A 19,224-nucleotide genomic window follows, 5' to 3' on the forward strand; every position below is an offset into this window, starting at 1 on the left:
ATGATGCTTAAAAAGGGAAATTAAACACCTTTTCTATTGTATAAAAATTGTGTTTTGTCCCACACTCCCTAGAACATCTTAAATGCAAATTACGCAACAGGTTTTCAAAATGCTGCAAATTGCTGACACCAGCTATTTGAGGTTACAGATTTTTATTTTTTTCCATTCTAGGGAGCGTGGAACAAGCACAATTTTACACAAAAGCAAGAAGTGTTTAATGTAATTTTAAAAAATGTAATAATTGCTTAAATGTCTTTGTGTTTGTTAAAATATTCTAAGCATGAAAAAAGTTATTAAAAGCCCTTAATGAAACCAGCAGGAATATTTTTGCCCAACTGCTACCATTGTATCCACTGCACACTGACAGGGGCAACTCCCATAGCTCTTTAAACTGACATGACAAAGCCTTTATAAAATGGAGTAGGTTTACTCAGCACCAGATAATTTCCCTATATGAAACCTAATATTTTTTAAATATACTTTTTTTTTAAAAATGTTTGCTTTAGTAAGGTTAACTTCCTTGTCCTCTTGCAAAGGCCTTAGATTGTTCTGCAGTTTATATTTACATTTATTAAGAATATTATTTAAACACATTTACAAAATGTATATAATTTTAAATAAGAGAACAGGCTTATCAGGGTGCTTAACTTTAGGATGTCTACAAATATTTTTATTTTTTTAACATTTACCTTTAACACATTTCTTAAAAACTGCACCAATGGTGGAGTTACGTATCTTTAAAAATAGTTTTAATATCACAATGATTTAAGGATACTTTAAGCTTTAGAATTCTGTAGTTAAAATTTACAATTAAGTTAAAGGGATACTAAACCTAATTTTTTTCTTTTATTATTCAGATAGAGCATGTAATTTTAAACAACTTTCTAATTTACTCCTACTATTAATTATTATTTGTTCTCTTGGTATCTTTAGTTGAAAAGCAGGAGCAAAAGCTTAGGAGTCGGCCTATTTAAGGTTCAGCACCCGTGTAGCGCTGGCTGATTGGTGGCTAAATGTAGCCCCCAATCAGCAAGTGCTGTCCAGGGTACTGAACTAAAAATGGGCCGGTTTCTAAGCTTTCATTCATGCTTTTAAAAATAAAGATTCCAAGAGAACGAAGAAAAATTGATAATAGGAGTAAATTAGAAAGTTGCTTTAAATTACATGCTCTATCCGAATCATAAAAAAAAATGGGTTTAGTATCCCTTTAAGGAGTGGTAACGCCTATTTAAATATTAAAGCTTTTAATAAATTGTTAGAGACATACAAGTGATTTGTTTTTTTTAAAACCCATCTCCCCATATTTATAAAATATATCTATAAACTGCAAAACTAGCCTTCTAAGTTTGCCAATAAGAAGGCTGATCACAAACCAATTTTTTAATTTAAAAGTATTATTCTATGAAGCCAATGAAAGTCCATATTGGTAGGGCTGTGAAGTGTGATTCTCTGTTTTCATTGGATGAAAACTTATAGAACAAATATGGACATGATGTCACACTTAGGAAGTAAGTTTTGATTTTTTTTAAATAAAACATGCATTTTTAGCTAAAACTATTTTCTCTTTGCAGCTGAAGTGATGCATTGAAGTTAATCAATCCTTTTCATGCTATTTTTTTTTCTTTCAAAGCTATTATTTGTCAACAATTAACATCAGATTAAGTGGAATGTAAAACTGAAAACTTGTTCAAAGGCCATAACACCCCAAACTAAGACATCAACCAAGTTATTGTCACAATCTCCTTATTCAGTGGCAACATAAGTATCCATAGACTTTCCAAGTGCAAAGAACAGCACAAGGCCAGAATAATATCCACATAAGAATCAAAATTGCAGAAAGCAAAACCAAAATAAATTATTTCCTCTAACAAATTCCTTAAATTATTAGATATACACATATGTGCATATATTATATATATTAGAGATGGGTCCTTGATGCATATGGAATATCAAGATTCATTGATGTTGTAAAAATAAACATTCAGTACTTTTTTATTCTATTTTATTACATGTGAACATTCAAATGCTACATTCGATACTTGAATATTAAAGGGACAGGAAATCCATTTTTTCTTTTTATGATTCACAGAGAGCATGCAATTTGAAACAACTTTCCAATTGACTTCTAGTATCTTAATCTGTTTTGCTCTCTCGGTATCCTTTATTGAAAAGCATACCTAGGTAGGCTCATGAGCTGTTGATTGGTGGCTGCACATATATGCATCATGTTTTTGGCTCACCCATGTGAATGGTTGTTTCCTCAACAAAGGATGCCAAAAGAACAAAGCATATAAGATAATAGAAGTAAATTGGAAAGTTGTTTATAATTGTATTCTCTATCTGAATCATAAAGAAAACATTTGGGTTGTATGTCCCTTTAACATTCCTATAAAGAAACTTTAGAATGATAGAAAGAATATCAAGGGAAACATTTGTTTTATTTAGCAAACATTTGCCTTATTATTAATTTACATTTTAAGTTAATACAATTTGAAACTCTATTGTGTATCAGGTATTGAAGCTTAAAAATAGTTTATCAGCACTGAGAAGATGTGCTATCGACCCATCCAATATATTATACATAACACACACAAACATTATTTTAGGTTTTACTGCTGATTTGATAGGCAACTTTAACTAGCTCCTCAACTAGGATACAGCCCTTCAGGCCTATTTTAATCTGATCATGTGATATCTCTAGGATCGACCAATCAAAACTGGTTTATGATAATATAATCCTGCTCTTACTATGGATATTTAGGACAGTACTGGATATGCAATTTACCTATAAAAATGACCACAACCGTAGGTTAGCCCTATGTGTAACTGACCCTTTTACCCCCCCCTCTTGAGAAAAGACCAGTTTACATCACAGTTTAACCTACTTAAAGGATTATTATAGTAAATTAGTTTATTCCTATAAAACCCATTAAATATGAAAGTCACTGTTCACATATGTGAGAATGACCTTATAACCCGTTAAAAATGACTTTTATAATAGGTTTTGTTGCACCTCTGTGAGATTCACCCTTTAACCACAATATGATAGTCATTTTGCTCCTAGTGGGACAGACCCTTTAATTAAACAGATTGATGCCAGTTCCTCTTGGCTCCTCGGTCTGCTCCAAATGCAGCCTTGACCCAGCCTTCATTTTAAGGCTTTTATATCCATTAGTTCTTCGGCTTCTCCTAACACTTCAGTCTTTATGTACATTGAAGACTAACATGAAATTCACAGTGATTTCCCCATACTCTGCATCACACCGGGCAGGATTTATCAGGCGGCTGCTGCCCAGATGCAGAACCTACTCCCCCTGGGGCCGGGGGTCCAGTTTTAGGGAAAACGGCTGGTTTGGGTCGCGTGGCTGGGGGTCGAGAAGGGGGTAGCCGCACAGATTTGGCAGTACGGAAGGAGGAGAGGATGTCGCTGGCAGAACTGGAGCTACGCTGGAATCCAGGTTCCACTTCCCGCATTGACTGGGCATGTAGGGGACTCGAAGGCTCAGAATTGGGGGCAGCCACAGGGGATGTTTTGAGAGGTTCCAAGGTGTCCAGCACCACATCAGGGGCGTGTTTTGCGCTACTCTGACGCTCCAGTTCCCGCAGCTCATTAAGGGCACAGTTCATGGTGGCTTCAATGTCCTGAAGAGAAAAGAAGTGGATTGTGAAATGTTAGCTTGTTCATATATGGTTAGCAACGTATTCCCCCCATTACACAAGGAAACTTGTAAATTCTACCTCTAATCCCAGTATATTAAAGGTAAAGTAGATGCTAGCGTTTTACTAGGATTGATTATTGAAACAAATAAAGGGGACTTTCATTCATGAAGTATAAGATACTAAATGTAGAAAGCTCCTTTGTTTTAACCGATCACCGTTTTTAGCTGCTACAGCAGCCCTAGGCTTAAAAAAAATGTTTTCACCTCTTAGCCAATAGCCGTGCGGTAAATCGGGCTTGGTGCCCATGGTAGCCAGATTTACTGCACTGCTATTGGCTAAGAGGTGAAAACGTCACCTCTTAGCAAATTTTTTTTTAGCTGTGTGCTGTAGCAGCTAAGAACGGCGATCGTTAAAAACAAATAAAGGAGCTTTCTACATGAAGTATCTTATACTTCATGAATGAAAGTGCCCTTTATTTGCTTCAAAAGTCAATCCTAGCGTTTGTAAAACCCTAGGATTTACTTTCACTTTAATGTTTAAAAAAAAAAAAAAAAATACCAAAAACACTAGAATGTTTATTTCATTATCCACATGAAAGAACAGCATTGCAGTTAAAGGGGCGTGACATTTAAAATTAAACTTTCATGATTAAGACAGAGGATAAAGTGTTTTCTATTTAATTCTACTAGCAGATTTACTTTGGCACACCAGATATATGTGTTACATTCAGCTTCAGAGCAGCAATGCACTATGAGTTTATTCCCTTTGCAAGCGATTAAATGGTCTATCGCATGAATGGAAATGTTACGTAAGAGCACTTTAAATTTAAAGGGAAAATTTAGTTATTCAGAGTATTACATTTTTAAAAAGTTTCCAATTTAATTCTATTATCAAATTTGCTTTGTTCCCATGTGTTTAAGAGATACCTACATAGGCATCTGAAGCAGAAAATATTACTCCCATCTAGTAACATTCTTGAAAAACTGCTGCCATATAATGCTCTGGAAATAGGCCTGCTCCTAAGCATACGTTCCTGCTTTTCAACAAAAGATACCAAGAGAATGAAGAAGAAAAAATGATAATAGAAGTAAATTAGAAAGTTGTTAAAAATTGCGTGCTCTATCTGAATCATGAAAGAAAAAAATGTGGGTTTTGAAGTTGTTGATTTTGCCTGTGGGATCCCCACCTATACTGAAAATGTAATTGTACATTAAAACTGGATTCGCCTTAATGTGTTTCCAATGACCGGTTATACCAGCTGAAGAATATAAAATGTATGAGAAATTGTTCCTTTAGGTTTATGTTTTATATGATCTAGCTGGTTTTGCTCTTTAAAACCAGAAGCTATTAAAATGGACTAAATTTGCAGGTAGATCAGTTCTCCTTACTGTATCACTCTTTATATACACACACACACACACACACACACAAAGCGTCCTTATCTTATCTCAGTAAACTCAGATCAATTGTTCTCTCGACTACCCCCACACTGGGAGTGTAATATCTTCTCCAGGTTATGTTTACACAGCTTTTCCATAGTGAATACTTAAGTATTTGAAATGCTCATTATAGGTGGGGATACAACAGGCAAATACATTTATTTCAAATAGAAAAATAAAGCTAAAAAAGCTATTTGTAATCAATTTAATAAAACCCAGCAGGTAAAGTAGATAACGGGGAGCACATTAAAAAGGGAAAAAAATGTTTACAGTACATTGTTTCTTTAAGTATTGGCTATAGAAAGCTAGGTAAGTATAGCCAGAATTTTTTTTTTACTTCCAGTAGGAGGCAGGAGAGATAAATAATGAAATGTTAAATTTTAGTTGTTATATCTGAATTATCAGGCTTTGGTATGAAGACAGAAATAAGATAAAGAAGCATGTGTGTATAGAACGTGATAAAAACAGAATTTATGTTTACCTGATAAATTACTTTCTCCAACGGTGTGTCCGGTCCACGGCGTCATCCTTACTTGTGGGATATTCTCTTCCCCAACAGGAAATGGCAAAGAGCCCAGCAAAGCTGGTCACATGATCCCTCCTAGGCTCCGCCTTCCCCAGTCATTCGACCGACGTAAAGGAGGAATATTTGCATAGGAGAAATCATATGATACCGTGGTGACTGTAGTTAAAGAAAATAAATTATCAGACCTGATTAAAAAACCAGGGCGGGCCGTGGACCGGACACACCGTTGGAGAAAGTAATTTATCAGGTAAACATAAATTCTGTTTTCTCCAACATAGGTGTGTCCGGTCCACGGCGTCATCCTTACTTGTGGGAACCAATACCAAAGCTTTAGGACACGGATGAAGGGAGGGAGCAAATCAGGTCACCTAGATGGAAGGCACCACGGCTTGCAAAACCTTTCTCCCAAAAATAGCCTCAGAAGAAGCAAAAGTATCAAATTTGTAAAATTTAGTAAAAGTGTGCAGTGAAGACCAAGTCGCTGCCTTACATATCTGATCAACAGAAGCCTCGTTCTTGAAGGCCCATGTGGAAGCCACAGCCCTAGTGGAATGAGCTGTGATTCTTTCAGGAGGCTGCCGTCCGGCAGTCTCGTAAGCCAATCTGATGATGCTTTTAATCCAAAAAGAGAGAGAGGTAGAAGTTGCTTTTTGACCTCTCCTTTTACCAGAATAAACAACAAACAAGGAAGATGTTTGTCTAAAATCCTTTGTAGCATCTAAATAGAATTTTAGAGCACGAACTACATCCAAATTGTGCAACAAACGTTCCTTCTTTGAAACTGGATTCGGACACAAAGAAGGCACGACTATCTCCTGGTTAATGTTTTTGTTAGAAACAACTTTCGGAAGAAAACCAGGTTTAGTACGCAAAACCACCTTATCTGCATGGAACACCAGATAAGGAGGAGAACACTGCAGAGCAGATAATTCTGAAACTCTTCTAGCAGAAGAAATTGCAACCAAAAACAAAACTTTCCAAGATAATAACTTAATATCAACGGAATGTAAGGGTTCAAACGGAACCCCCTGAAGAACTGAAAGAACTAAATTGAGACTCCAAGGAGGAGTCAAAGGTTTGTAAACAGGCTTGATTCTAACCAGAGCCTGAACAAAGGCTTGAACATCTGGCACAGCTGCCAGCTTTTTGTGAAGTAACACAGACAAGGCAGAAATCTGTCCCTTCAAAGAACTTGCAGATAATCCTTTCTCCAAACCTTCTTGAAGAAAGGATAGAATCTTAGGAATTTTTACCTTGTCCCAAGGGAATCCTTTAGATTCACACCAACAGATATATTTTTTCCATATTTGTGGTAGATTTTTATAGTTACAGGCTTTCTGGCCTGAACAAGAGTATCAATGACAGAATCTGAGAACCCTCGCTTTGATAAGATCAAGCGTTCAATCTCCAAGCAGTCAGTTGGAGTGAGACCAGATTCGGATGTTCGAACGGACCTTGAACAAGAAGGTCTCGTCTCAAAGGTAGCTTCCATGGTGGAGCCGATGACATATTCACCAGGTCTGCATACCAAGTCCTGCGTGGCCACGCAGGAGCTATCAAGATCACCGATGCCCTCTCCTGATTGATCCTGGCTACCAGCCTGGGGATGAGAGGAAACGGCGGGAATACATAAGCTAGTTTGAAGGTCCAAGGTGCTACTAGTGCATCTACTAGAGTCGCCTTGGGATCCCTGGATCTGGACCCGTAGCAAGGAACCTTGAAGTTCTGACGAGAGGCCATCAGATCCATGTCTGGAATGCCCCACAATTGAGTAATTTGGGCAAAGATTTCCGGATGGAGTTCCCACTCCCCCGGATGAAATGTCCGACGACTCAGAAAATCCGCTTCCCAATTTTCCACTCCTGGGATGTGGATTGCAGACAAGTGGCAGGAGTGAGTCTCCGCCCATTGAATGATTTTGGTCACTTCTTCCATCGCCAGGGAACTCCTTGTTCCCCCCTGATGGTTGATGTACGCAACAGTCGTCATGTTGTCTGATTGAAACCGTATGAACTTGGCCTTTGCTAGCTGAGGCCAAGCCTTGAGAGCATTGAATATCGCTCTCAGTTCCAGAATATTTATCGGGAGAAGAGATTCTTCCCGAGACCAAAGACCCTGAGCTTTCAGGGGTCCCCAGACCGCGCCCCAGCCCACCAGACTGGCGTCGGTCGTGACAATGACCCACTCTGGTCTGCGGAAGCTCATCCCCTGTGACAGGTTGTCCAGGGACAGCCACCAACGGAGTGAATCTCTGGTCCTCTGATCTACTTGTATCGTCGGAGACAAGTCTGTATAGTCCCCATTCCACTGACTGAGCATGCACAGTTGTAATGGTCTTAGATGAATTCGCGCAAAAGGAACTATGTCCATTGCCGCTACCATCAAACCTATTACTTCCATGCACTGCGCTATGGAAGGAAGAGGAACAGAACGAAGTATTTGACAAGAGTTTAGAAGTTTTGATTTTCTGGCCTCTGTCAGAAAAATCCTCATTTCTAAGGAGTCTATTATTGTTCCCAAGAAGGGAACCCTTGTTGACGGAGATAGAGAACTTTTTTCTACGTTCACTTTCCACCCGTGAGATCTGAGAAAGGCCAGGACAATGTCCGTGTGAGCCTTTGCTTGTGGAAGGGACGACGCTTGAATCAGTATGTCGTCCAAGTAAGGTACTACTGCAATGCCCCTTGGTCTTAGCACCGCTAGAAGGGACCCTAGTACCTTTGTGAAAATTCTTGGAGCAGTGGCTAATCCGAACGGGAGTGCCACAAACTGGTAATGCTTGTCCAGAAATGTGAACCTTAGGAACCGATGATGTTCCTTGTGGATAGGAATATGTAGATACGCATCCTTTAAATCCACCGTGGTCATGAATTGACCTTCCTGGATGGAAGGAAGAATTGTTCGAATGGTTTCCATTTTGAACGATGGAACCTTGAGAAACTTGTTTAGGATCTTGAGATCTAAGATTGGTCTGAATGTTCCCTCTTTTTTGGGAACTACGAACAGATTGGAGTAGAACCCCATCCCTTGTTCTCCTAATGGAACAGGATGAATCACTCCCATTTTTAACAGGTCTTCTACACAATGTAAGAATGCCTGTTTTTTTATGTGGTCTGAAGACAATTGAGACCTGTGGAACCTCCCCCTTGGGGGAAGCCCCTTGAATTCCAGAAGATAACCTTGGGAGACTATTTCTAGCGCCCAAGGATCCAGAACATCTCTTGCCCAAGCCTGAGCGAAGAGAGAGAGTCTGCCCCCCACCAGATCCGGTCCCGGATCGGGGGCCAACATCTCATGCTGTCTTGGTAGCAGTGGCAGGTTTCTTGGCCTGCTTACCTTTGTTCCAGCCTTGCATTGGCCTCCAGGCTGGCTTGACTTGAGAAGTATTACCCTCTTGCTTAGAGGACGTAGCACTTGGTGCTGGTCCGTTTCTGCGAAAGGGACGAAAATTAGGTTTATTTTTGGCCTTGAAAGACCTATCCTGAGGAAGGGCGTGGCCCTTGCCCCCAGTGATATCAGAAATAATCTCTTTCAAGTCAGGGCCAAACAGCGTTTTCCCCTTGAAAGGAATGCTAAGCAATTTGTTCTTGGAAGACGCATCCGCTGACCAAGATTTTAGCCAAAGCGCTCTGCGCGCCACAATAGCAAACCCAGAATTTTTCGCCGCTAATCTAGCCAATTGCAAAGTGGCGTCTAGGGTGAAAGAGTTAGCCAATTTGAGAGCATGAATTCTGTCCATAATCTCCTCATAAGAAGAATCTTTATTGAGCGCCTTTTCTAGTTCATCGAACCAGAAACACGCTGCTGTAGTGACAGGAACAATGCATGAAATTGGTTGTAGAAGGTAACCTTGCTGAACAAACATCTTTTTAAGCAAACCCTCTAATTTTTTATCCATAGGATCTTTGAAAGCACAACTATCTTCTATGGGTATAGTGGTGCGTTTGTTTAGAGTAGAAACCGCCCCCTCGACCTTGGGGACTGTCTGCCATAAGTCCTTTCTGGGGTCGACCATAGGAAACAATTTCTTAAATATAGGGGGAGGGACGAAAGATATGCCGGGCCTTTCCCATTCTTTATTTACAATGTCCGCCACCCGCTTGGGTATAGGAAAAGCTTCGGGGGGCCCCGGGACCTCTAGGAACTTGTCCATTTTACATAATTTCTCTGGAATGACCAAATTCTCACAATCATCCAGAGTAGATAACACCTCCTTAAGCAGAGCGCGGAGATGTTCCAATTTAAATTTAAATGTAATCACATCAGGTTCAGCTTGTTGAGAAATTTTCCCTGAATCTGAAATTTCTCCCTCAGACAAAACCTCCCTGGCCCCCTCAGACTGGTGTAGGGGCACTTCAGAACCAATATCATCAGCGTCCTCATGCTCTTCAGTATTTTCTAAAACAGAGCAGTCGCGCTTTCGCTGATAAGTGGGCATTTTGGCTAAAATGTTTTTGATAGAATTATCCATTACAGCCGTTAATTGTTGCATAGTAAGGAGTATTGGCGCACTAGATGTACTAGGGGCCTCCTGTGTGGGCAAGACTGGTGTAGACGAAGGAGGGGATGATGCAGTACCATGCTTACTCCCCTCACTTGAGGAATCATCTTGGGCATCATTTTCTCTAAATTTTGTGTCACATAAATCACATCTATTTAAATGAGAAGGAACTTTGGCTTCCCCACATACAGAACACAGTCTATCTGGTAGTTCAGACATGTTAAACAGGCATAAACTTGATAACAAAGTACAAAAAACGTTTTAAAATAAAACCGTTACTGTCACTTTAAATTTTAAACTGAACACACTTTATTACTGCAAATGTGAAAAAGTATGAAAGAATTGTTCAAAATTCACCAAAATTTCACCACAGTGTCTTAAAGCCTTAAAAGTATTGCACACCAAATTTGAAAGTTTTAACCCTTAAAATAACGGAACCGGAGCCGTTTTTATATTTAACCCCTTTACAGTCCCTGGTATCTGCTTTGCTGAGACCCAACCAAGCCCAAAGGGGAATACGATACCAAATGACGCCTTCAGAAAGTCTTTTCTATGTATCAGAGCTCCTCACACATGCATCTGCATGTCATGCTTCCCAAAAACAAGTGCGCAATAGAGGCGCGAAAATGAGGCTCTGCCTATGATTAGGGAAAGCCCCTAGAGAATAAGGTGTCCAATACAGTGCCTGCCGGTTATTTTACATAATTCCCAAGAATAAAATAATTCCTCAAAGCTATGAAGTATAAAATATGCTTATATATCAATCGTTTTAGCCCAGAAAATGTCTACAGTCTTAAAAGCCCTTGTGAAGCCCTTTTTTTCTTTATGTAATAAAAATGGCTTACCGGATCCCATAGGGAAAATGACAGCTTCCAGCATTACATCGTCTTGTTAGAAATGTGTCATACCTCAAGCAGCAAAAGTCTGCTCACTGTTTCCCCCAACTGAAGTTAATTCCTCTCAACAGTCCTGTGTGGAAACAGCCATCGATTTTAGTAACGGTTGCTAAAATCATTTTCCTCTTACAAACAGAAATCTTCATCTCTTTTCTGTTTCAGAGTAAATAGTACATACCAGCACTATTTTAAAATAACAAACTCTTGATTGAATAATAAAAACTACAGTTAAACACCAAAAAACTCTAAGCCATCTCCGTGGAGATGTTGCCTGTACAACGGCAAAGAGAATGACTGGGGAAGGCGGAGCCTAGGAGGGATCATGTGACCAGCTTTGCTGGGCTCTTTGCCATTTCCTGTTGGGGAAGAGAATATCCCACAAGTAAGGATGACGCCGTGGACCGGACACACCTATGTTGGAGAAATAAGGATCTCCCTGCAATCTATTTTGTATATTCAAACCAAAAAAACATATACAAAAACATACCAAAAGGAGCAATTTCTCAAACATTTTATAACCTGCAGTTGGTATAATAAGGCATTAAAAATCTGTTAAGAGGAAAAAACAGTTTTACAGTACACTGTCCCTCTAAGTTGAAAGTAACAGAGCAGTTTTAGTTGCGTACTTCCTGTTAATGCTCATAGACTGAGAAGTAAGTCCTTCTAATGCTGATAGGTCGTTCCTCCTAATGCTTATTGGCGGACAAGTCCTAATGCTGATAGGTCGTTCCTCCTAATGCTCATTGGCAGACAAGTCCTTCTAATGCTGATAGGTCATTCCTGCTAATGCTCATTGGCTGACAAGTAAGTCCCTCTAATGCTGATAGGTTGTTCCTGCTAATGCTCATTGGCTGACAAGTAAGTTTTTCTAATGATGATAGGTTGTTCCTGCTAATGCTCATTAGTCGATAAGTACAACCGACTATTGCTTACAGGTTCCTCCTGATAATCCTCACTGGCAAATAGATGCAACACTCACTAGCTGATATGTACAATTGTTCACTGGGAAGAGCATAACTGCTATTGCCCTATTAGCTTCAATGTAAACAGGTTTTATTTCATATTCTCTGAAGCAAATTACATTTAGTACATTTAAATGCATTTTTTTTTTTCATATAAAAAAAGTTTGCCCTTTTAAGACTTCTGCTGCAAGCTCTATCTATCTATCTATCTATCTATCTATCTATCTATCTATCTATCTATCCATCCATCGGTAAAATAATATTATCTTGAAATGAAGAGGCACTCTCAGGACTTTTAATTTTTCATATTTTTTTTTAAGATAAATAAAACATTGGTCTTGAGAAAGGTCCTTGTATGGACCAAAACGTCGACCAGAAAATAAAATAAAGAGTTAAAGACTTATTGAAAAATAAAAAGTCCTTAGAGTGCCTCTTCATTAAAAAAAAAAAAATACAATGGTAAAACTATTAACTTTATACTGACATAATGAACTTGACTAGCCTTGGCAGCTATAGACTCAATTACCAAATAAAGCAAGTAATGAGTGGAGAATTGCTATTAAAAAACAGCTGCAGCAAACCAGGTGATCATATGTTAGAAAAATGTTAAGATTTGGACGATATTATTCTATAGTATATAAGAAGAAATGTCTTAATCACAAGGTGCTTACTGTCCTTTTAATCTGCAGGACTGCTCAGCTGCAATTTTTTTTTATCTGTCATCTAATTTGACAGTTTTAGTTTCACTCTGTAGAATCACCAGATTGCTCAAAATGCTATTACTCATAATGGGCCAGATTACAAGTGGGGAGTTATATTTAACTCTAAAACATATTTGAATGGACATGCAAGTCTCTATTATAAAATTTACTTCATGCTCTTATATAAACAGCATACTTGGGTAGATTCAGGAACAGTAATACACTGCTGGGAGCTAACTGCACACATATCTCCTGTCACTGGATCATCAGATGTTTTTAACTAGGTCTGAAAGTGCATGCCCTGCAGCTGACTGCAACTATGTGTTTAACCACTTTGCATAGTTATAAGCCAGCAGGAGAGCAATACCACAATGATCTAACACATTAGAGCACTTTCTATTTGCTCTTTCATGTCTCCAGAGACAATGAAATGCAGGATCCAGAACTCTGACTCTACAATGTTCTATACACAGTGATTGCTTTATCAGTACAGGATATAATTTTACCTGTGCTCTAACAAAATGCTAGTTTTAAAGATCCATTATAGTGGAAACATGACATGCTCCAATTGGTATAATTTTATGATTTGTGATTAAAGGGATAGGAAAACCAAAAACATAAATTATGCTTACCTGATAATTTAATTTCCATCTGTGGGAGAAGAGTCCTCTGCTTCATTCATTAATTGTGAAAATTAAGAACCTGGCCACCAGGAGGAGGCAAAGACACCAGAGTCAAAGGCTTAAATACCTCCCTCACTCCCCTCATCCCCCAGTCATTCTACCATGGGAACAAGGAACAGTAGGAGAAATATCAGGGTATAAATGGTGCCAGAAGATAAAATTAAATTTAGGTCCACCCACCGGAGAAACGGACGGGAGCAGTGGACTCCCACAGATGGAAATTAAATTATCCGGTAAGCATCATTTATTTTTGCATCTTAATGGGAGGGGAGGCTCAACTAAAAAGACAGTGAAGTGAAAGAGGCCCTCTGCCCCCTACACTTCCCTGAATACACGACAAATAAGGACAAAGCCAGTCTGAATTCCTTCGTGGCCTGAAGATAAAACTTCAATGCTCGAATTACATCCAAGTTATGAAGTAACCTTTCCTTAGAAGAAGAAGGGTTAGGACACAAGGAAGGAGCTATCTATCTCCTGGTTGATGTTACGATCTGACACCACCTTGGGAATAAACCCAAACCTAGTGCGAAGCACAGCCTTATCAGCGTAAAAAACCAGGTAAGGGGGCTCACATTGCAAAGCCACTAACTCAGAAACTCTGCGAGCCGGAGCAACAGCCAGTAGAAATAGAACCTTCCAGGAAAGAATCTTAATGTCAAGCGCATGCATAGGCTCAAATGGAGCCCTCTGCAAAACCTTAAGAATCAAATTTAAACTCCAAGGAGGAGCAGAAGTTCTAAATACTGGTCTGATTCTAGCCAAAGCCTGAACAAAGGACTGAATATCAGGTAGCACCACTAGCTTCTTGTGTGACAAAACCGATAAGGCCGAAATCTGTCCCTTTAAGGAACTGGCGGCAAGACCCTTATCCAAACCATCTTGGAGAAAGACCAGAATCCTGGATACATTAACCATGTGCTAGGGATATCCATGTTCCTCACACCAGGATAAATAGGTCCTCCACACCTTATGATAGATGCAACAAGTGTCCGGTTTCCTGGCCTGAACTAGAGTATCAATCACTCTTTCCAAGAACCCTCTCTTGGCCAAGACTAGGCATTCAATCTCCACGTAGTCAGCCTCAGGGAATCGAGATTTTGGTGAAGAAAGGGACCCTGAACCAGCAGATCTCTGCAACAGGGTAACCTCCATGGAGGAGACGACGACATTCCCACCAGATCCGCAAACCACGTCCTCCATGGCCACAACGGAGCAATCAGAATGGTCGAAGCTTGCTCCTGTTTGATGTGTGCCACCACTTGAAGGAGAAGTGGCAATGGGGGGGGGGGGGGGGGAATATGTAAATTCTGGCACCTCAAACAGCTCTCCATCTTGATAGACTCGCATCCGTGGTCACGATCTCCCAGGATGGTCTCAAAAAGGATGTCCCCTGGCACAGCTGTCCTGGTCGGACACACCAAGGAAAGATCTGAGTGATCGCCATTCCATTGTCTCAACATGCATAACTGCAGAGGAACCTGGCGAAAGGAATGACATCTATGCTGGAAACCATGAGTCAGATCACCTCCATACACCTGGCCACAGATGACCTTGAGGAGGTCTGAAGGACAAGACAGCTAGACACGATCTTGGAACGTCTCTGATCTGTCAAGACTATTTTCAGATATTAAATCTATGATCATGCTCAGGAACTCCACTCTGTTGCTGGGAACCAGAGAACTCTTTCCCTCGTTTATCTTCCATCCGTGGGATCGAAGGAGAAGAAGAGTCCTCAAGTTAAAACGGAGCCTGGACCAGGACATCGTCCAGATTAGGAGCTACCGCAATACCTCTGGCTCTTCCTACCACGAGCAGCGCTCCCAGAATCTTCGTAAAGACTCTTGGGGCAGTCGCCAGACCAAACGGCAAGTGTTGGTCCAGAAAAGCGAATCTTAGGAACCTGAAGTGGTCCTTGTGGATTGGCACATGAAGGTAAGCATCCTTCAAGTCTATTGTTGTCATAAATTGCCCCTCTTGTACTAGGGGCAGAATCGATCTGATCGTCTCCATTTTGAACGATGGAACTGACAGAAACTTGTTTAGGCACTTTAGGTCCAGAATCGGGCGGAACGTGCACTCCTCCTTTGGGAACACGAAAAGGTTTGAATAGTACCCTAGTGCCCTTTCTGCTAGAGGTACTGGAACGATTACTCAGAGAGAGGAGAGATCCCTCATGCACCCTAGGAAGGCATCTCTCTTCTCTGGTCTTAAGGATAGGTTTGAAAGGAGGAATCTGCCCCTGGGCGTATGGGTCTTGAATCCTATCTTGTAACCCTGGGTGATAACCTCCAGAACCCAAGGATCCTGTACGTCTCGCATCCAAGCCTCTGCGAACAGAGATAGTCTGCACCCTACGCGATCCAAAGACAGATCGGGAGCCGCCCCTTCATACCGACTTTGCTCTACTTGGATTTGTTCCAAGATTAAGCAGGCTTCCAAGATCCCTTGGACTGCTCGGTCTTCGCAGCAGGCTGTTGGCGTTGAGACTTGTCCAAATGAAAGGGACGAAAAGTAGAGCCCTTAGGTTTATTCTTCTTATCCTGCGGAAGGAAATCACCCTTGCCTCCCGTGACCTTGGATATGATAGAGTCCAGCCCTAGACCAAAAAGAACTTTACCCTGAAAAGGAAGGGATAGTAATCTAGACTTGGAAGAATTAGCTACCCTTAAGGCCTTAATCTTTTCCTGTATCTCCTCGAGAGGAGTCTCCACCTCGACCATAGTTGACAGTGCGCCACACCAGTAGGTAGCCGATCCCGCCACCACAGTGATCGCCGCTGCCGGTTGAAAAACAAACCCCATGAGTTGAAACATCTTTCTCAACATGGATTCTAATTTCTTATCCATGTGCTCCTTGGACGAGCTATCCTCGAGAGGAATAGTCATCCGCTTCGAGAGTGTTGAGATAGCCTTATCCACCTTAGGAATGACCCCCAAAACTCAAGCTGAGAACCCGGGACGGGGAACAGTTTCTTAAAAGACGTAGAGGGATAAAAGGACAAACCAAGTTTCTCCCACTCATTCTAAATAATAGAAGCCATCTTCATGGGAACTGGGAAGGTCTGAGGCACCACCCTGTCCTCGTAAACCCTATCTAGCTTAGGGATTGAAGGTTCTTGAGGAAGTTTCAGTTCCGGAACCTCCAACGTAGCAAGCACTTCTTTCAGTAAAAAGCGCAAATGCTCCATCTTAAATTTCAAATCTGGCTCTTCCGCTGTCGGAGGTCTAGAAGACGCTGATTCTGTCCCAGAGAAAGCGCCCTCCGAAGGGTTGGAGGCATCCTCATCAGCGGATAATCTATCAGAGACATCCAGTAGAGTAGATGACCCCCTGGGATGGAAGGCTATGTCTTTCCCTTTGCTTGTGCTCTGCAGGGCATGGTAAGGCATGGAAGGCCGCAGAAACCACTGTTTGTAGCTGGGCAGCAAAATCTGGCAGCCAAGAGGGCCCCTCCCGCGGGAGGATCAGTCAGGCCCTGGGGAGCTGCATGTGTGATCGGAGATGAATGTAGGGAACGCACCTTGCTGGACGGAGAACCCTCAGAGGTGGACGGCTCAGTAGTGCTAAATATCTTATTCTTTTTAGATATTGCAATTTTATCAAAGCATGTGTAACACAGTTGAGCTGGCGGATCAACCTGCACCTCCTTGCAATAAACACAGGTATTAGATTTAATTAAATCTAATCCTATAACATATCAGAGTCATCCATAGCTTGCACCTTTAATAAGGACTAGAAAGAATAAATGGCACCTCTATACACCAAAAGGCCGGGGCACTCACCACCTCCTATGACCCGGACCATAGAGAAACAGTTACGTCTCCCGCAATTGCCGATCAGGAAACAGGAAGTGGAAAAGGCCACACCGGTCACATGGAGTGCCATGCAGGACCACCCCTGTATGGCACTCCGTAGAGAAAAGTGAAAAAGGCCACGCAGATCTACACCTGACTGTTTACACATTGCTAGAGCCTCATCTCACACATGACGCAGAAACAAACACAATAAAGATATTATGAATAAATCCCACCATGTTCAATAATCCCCTTTCCAGGGATATTAACCCTTGATTCTATACAGATAAAAGGAGACACACTGTGACCCTGTCTTCTTGCGTTATGTGTATAAATGAAACAATCTTATTAGAATCTATGCCGTGTAACAGGAACACGGCCCTTCAAGTGTGACAGGTTAGTAGCATCGCTCCTGACATGGACTTGAGTGCATAAAGCAGACAGCGAAACATGTCAACGCTGATTGCTTATGGAGCTGTTAATATGTACTACCCTCCATAAGAGACTACTCTGAATCTTCCGACACTTCTCTGACAACCTCCTGTGACGAAAGGCAAAGAATGACTAGGGGAATCGGTGGAGTGGGGGAGGTATTTAAGCCTTTGGCTGGGGCGTCTTTGCCTCCTCCTGGTGGCCAGGTTCTTAGTTCCCACAAGTAATAAATGAAGCACTGGACTCTACTCCCATTAAGATGGAAATTAAACTTGCATAATTCAGAAAGAGCATGTAATTTTAAGGAATGTTTAAATTCACTTCTATTTTCAAATGTACTTTGTTCTCTTGGTATCCCTTGTTGAAAATGAATATGTACATATTCTACACTAGTGAGAGCTAGCTGCTGATTGGTGCCCTCACACATTTGTCTTTTGTGATTGGCTAACTAGAAGTGTTTAGCTAGATACCAGTAGTGCAAGTCTGCTCCTTCAGCAAAGGATAACAAGATAACAAAGCAAATTTGATAATAGAAGTAAATTGTAAAGTTGCTTAAAATTGTATGTGCTATCTAAATCATGAAAGAAAATTTTGGTGTTTCCTGTCCCTTTAAGAAATGGAACAAAAACATAATTTATGTAAGAACTTACCTGATAAATTAATTTCTTTCATATTGGCAAGAGTCCATGAGCTAGTGACGTATGGGATATACAATCCTACCAGGAGGGGCAAAGTTTCCCAAACCTCAAAATGCCTATAAATACACCCCTCACTACACCCACAATTCAGTTTAACGAATAGCCAAGTAGAGGGGTAATAAAATAAGGAGTAAAAAAAGCATACAAAAAGAGGAACTGAAAAAATAATTATGCTTTTATACAAAAATCATAACCATCATAAAAAGGGTGGGTCTCATGGACTCCTGCCAATATGAAAAAAATGAATTTATCCGGTAAGTTCCTACATAAATTATGTTTTCTTTCATGTAATTGGCAAGAGTCCATGTGCTAGTGACATATGGAATAGAAATACCCAAGATGTGGGAGACCACAGAAGAGTCACTAGAAAGTGAGGGATAAAATAAAAACAACTATTTCCGCGGAAAAAATTAAATCCACAAAAAAAAAAAAAAGAAGTCTTTCTTATAAATTTCACATAAATTACAAGAAAAAAACTTAAATCATAAGCAGGAATCAAACTGAGACAGCTGCCTGAAGAACGTTTCTACCAAAAAGACTGCTTCAGAAGAAGCAAATACATCAAAATGGTAAAATTTAATAAATGTATGCAAAGAAGACCAAGTTGCTGCTTTGCAAATCTGATCAACCGAAGCTTCAATCTTAAAAGCCCTAGAAGTGGCGATTGATCTAGCAGAATAAGCTGTAATTCTCTGAGGCGGAGACTGTCCCGCCTCTAAATAAGCCTTGTGAATCAAAAGCTTTAGCCAAGATGCCAAAGAAATGGCAGAGGCTTTCTGACCTTTCCTAGGACCAGAAAAAAAACAACAAATAGACTAGAAGTTTTTAGTAGCTTCGACATAATATTTCAAAGCTCTTACAACATCCAAAGAACGTAAAGATCTTTCAAGAGTATTCTTGGGATTAGGACACAAGGAAGGAACAACAATTTCC

At 40.5% G+C, this 19,224-nt stretch overlaps 1 protein-coding gene across 1 annotated transcript in view; it reads right to left on the bottom strand.

The window, feature by feature from the left end:
• Positions 1-1,959: 1,959 nt before the first annotated feature.
• The window catches only part of SRGAP2 (SLIT-ROBO Rho GTPase activating protein 2), a 440,346-nt gene continuing 423,081 nt past the window's right edge, over positions 1,960-19,224 (bottom strand). The window contains exon 23 of the mRNA XM_053706600.1: positions 1,960-3,642. Within this exon, the coding sequence (XP_053562575.1) occupies positions 3,259-3,642 (384 nt within the window). The 3' untranslated portion in view covers positions 1,960-3,258. The remainder of the gene's footprint in view (positions 3,643-19,224) is intronic.

Source organism: Bombina bombina, chromosome 3, assembly GCF_027579735.1.
Source record: "Bombina bombina isolate aBomBom1 chromosome 3, aBomBom1.pri, whole genome shotgun sequence".
Classification (NCBI taxonomy): Eukaryota; Metazoa; Chordata; class Amphibia; order Anura; family Bombinatoridae; genus Bombina; species Bombina bombina.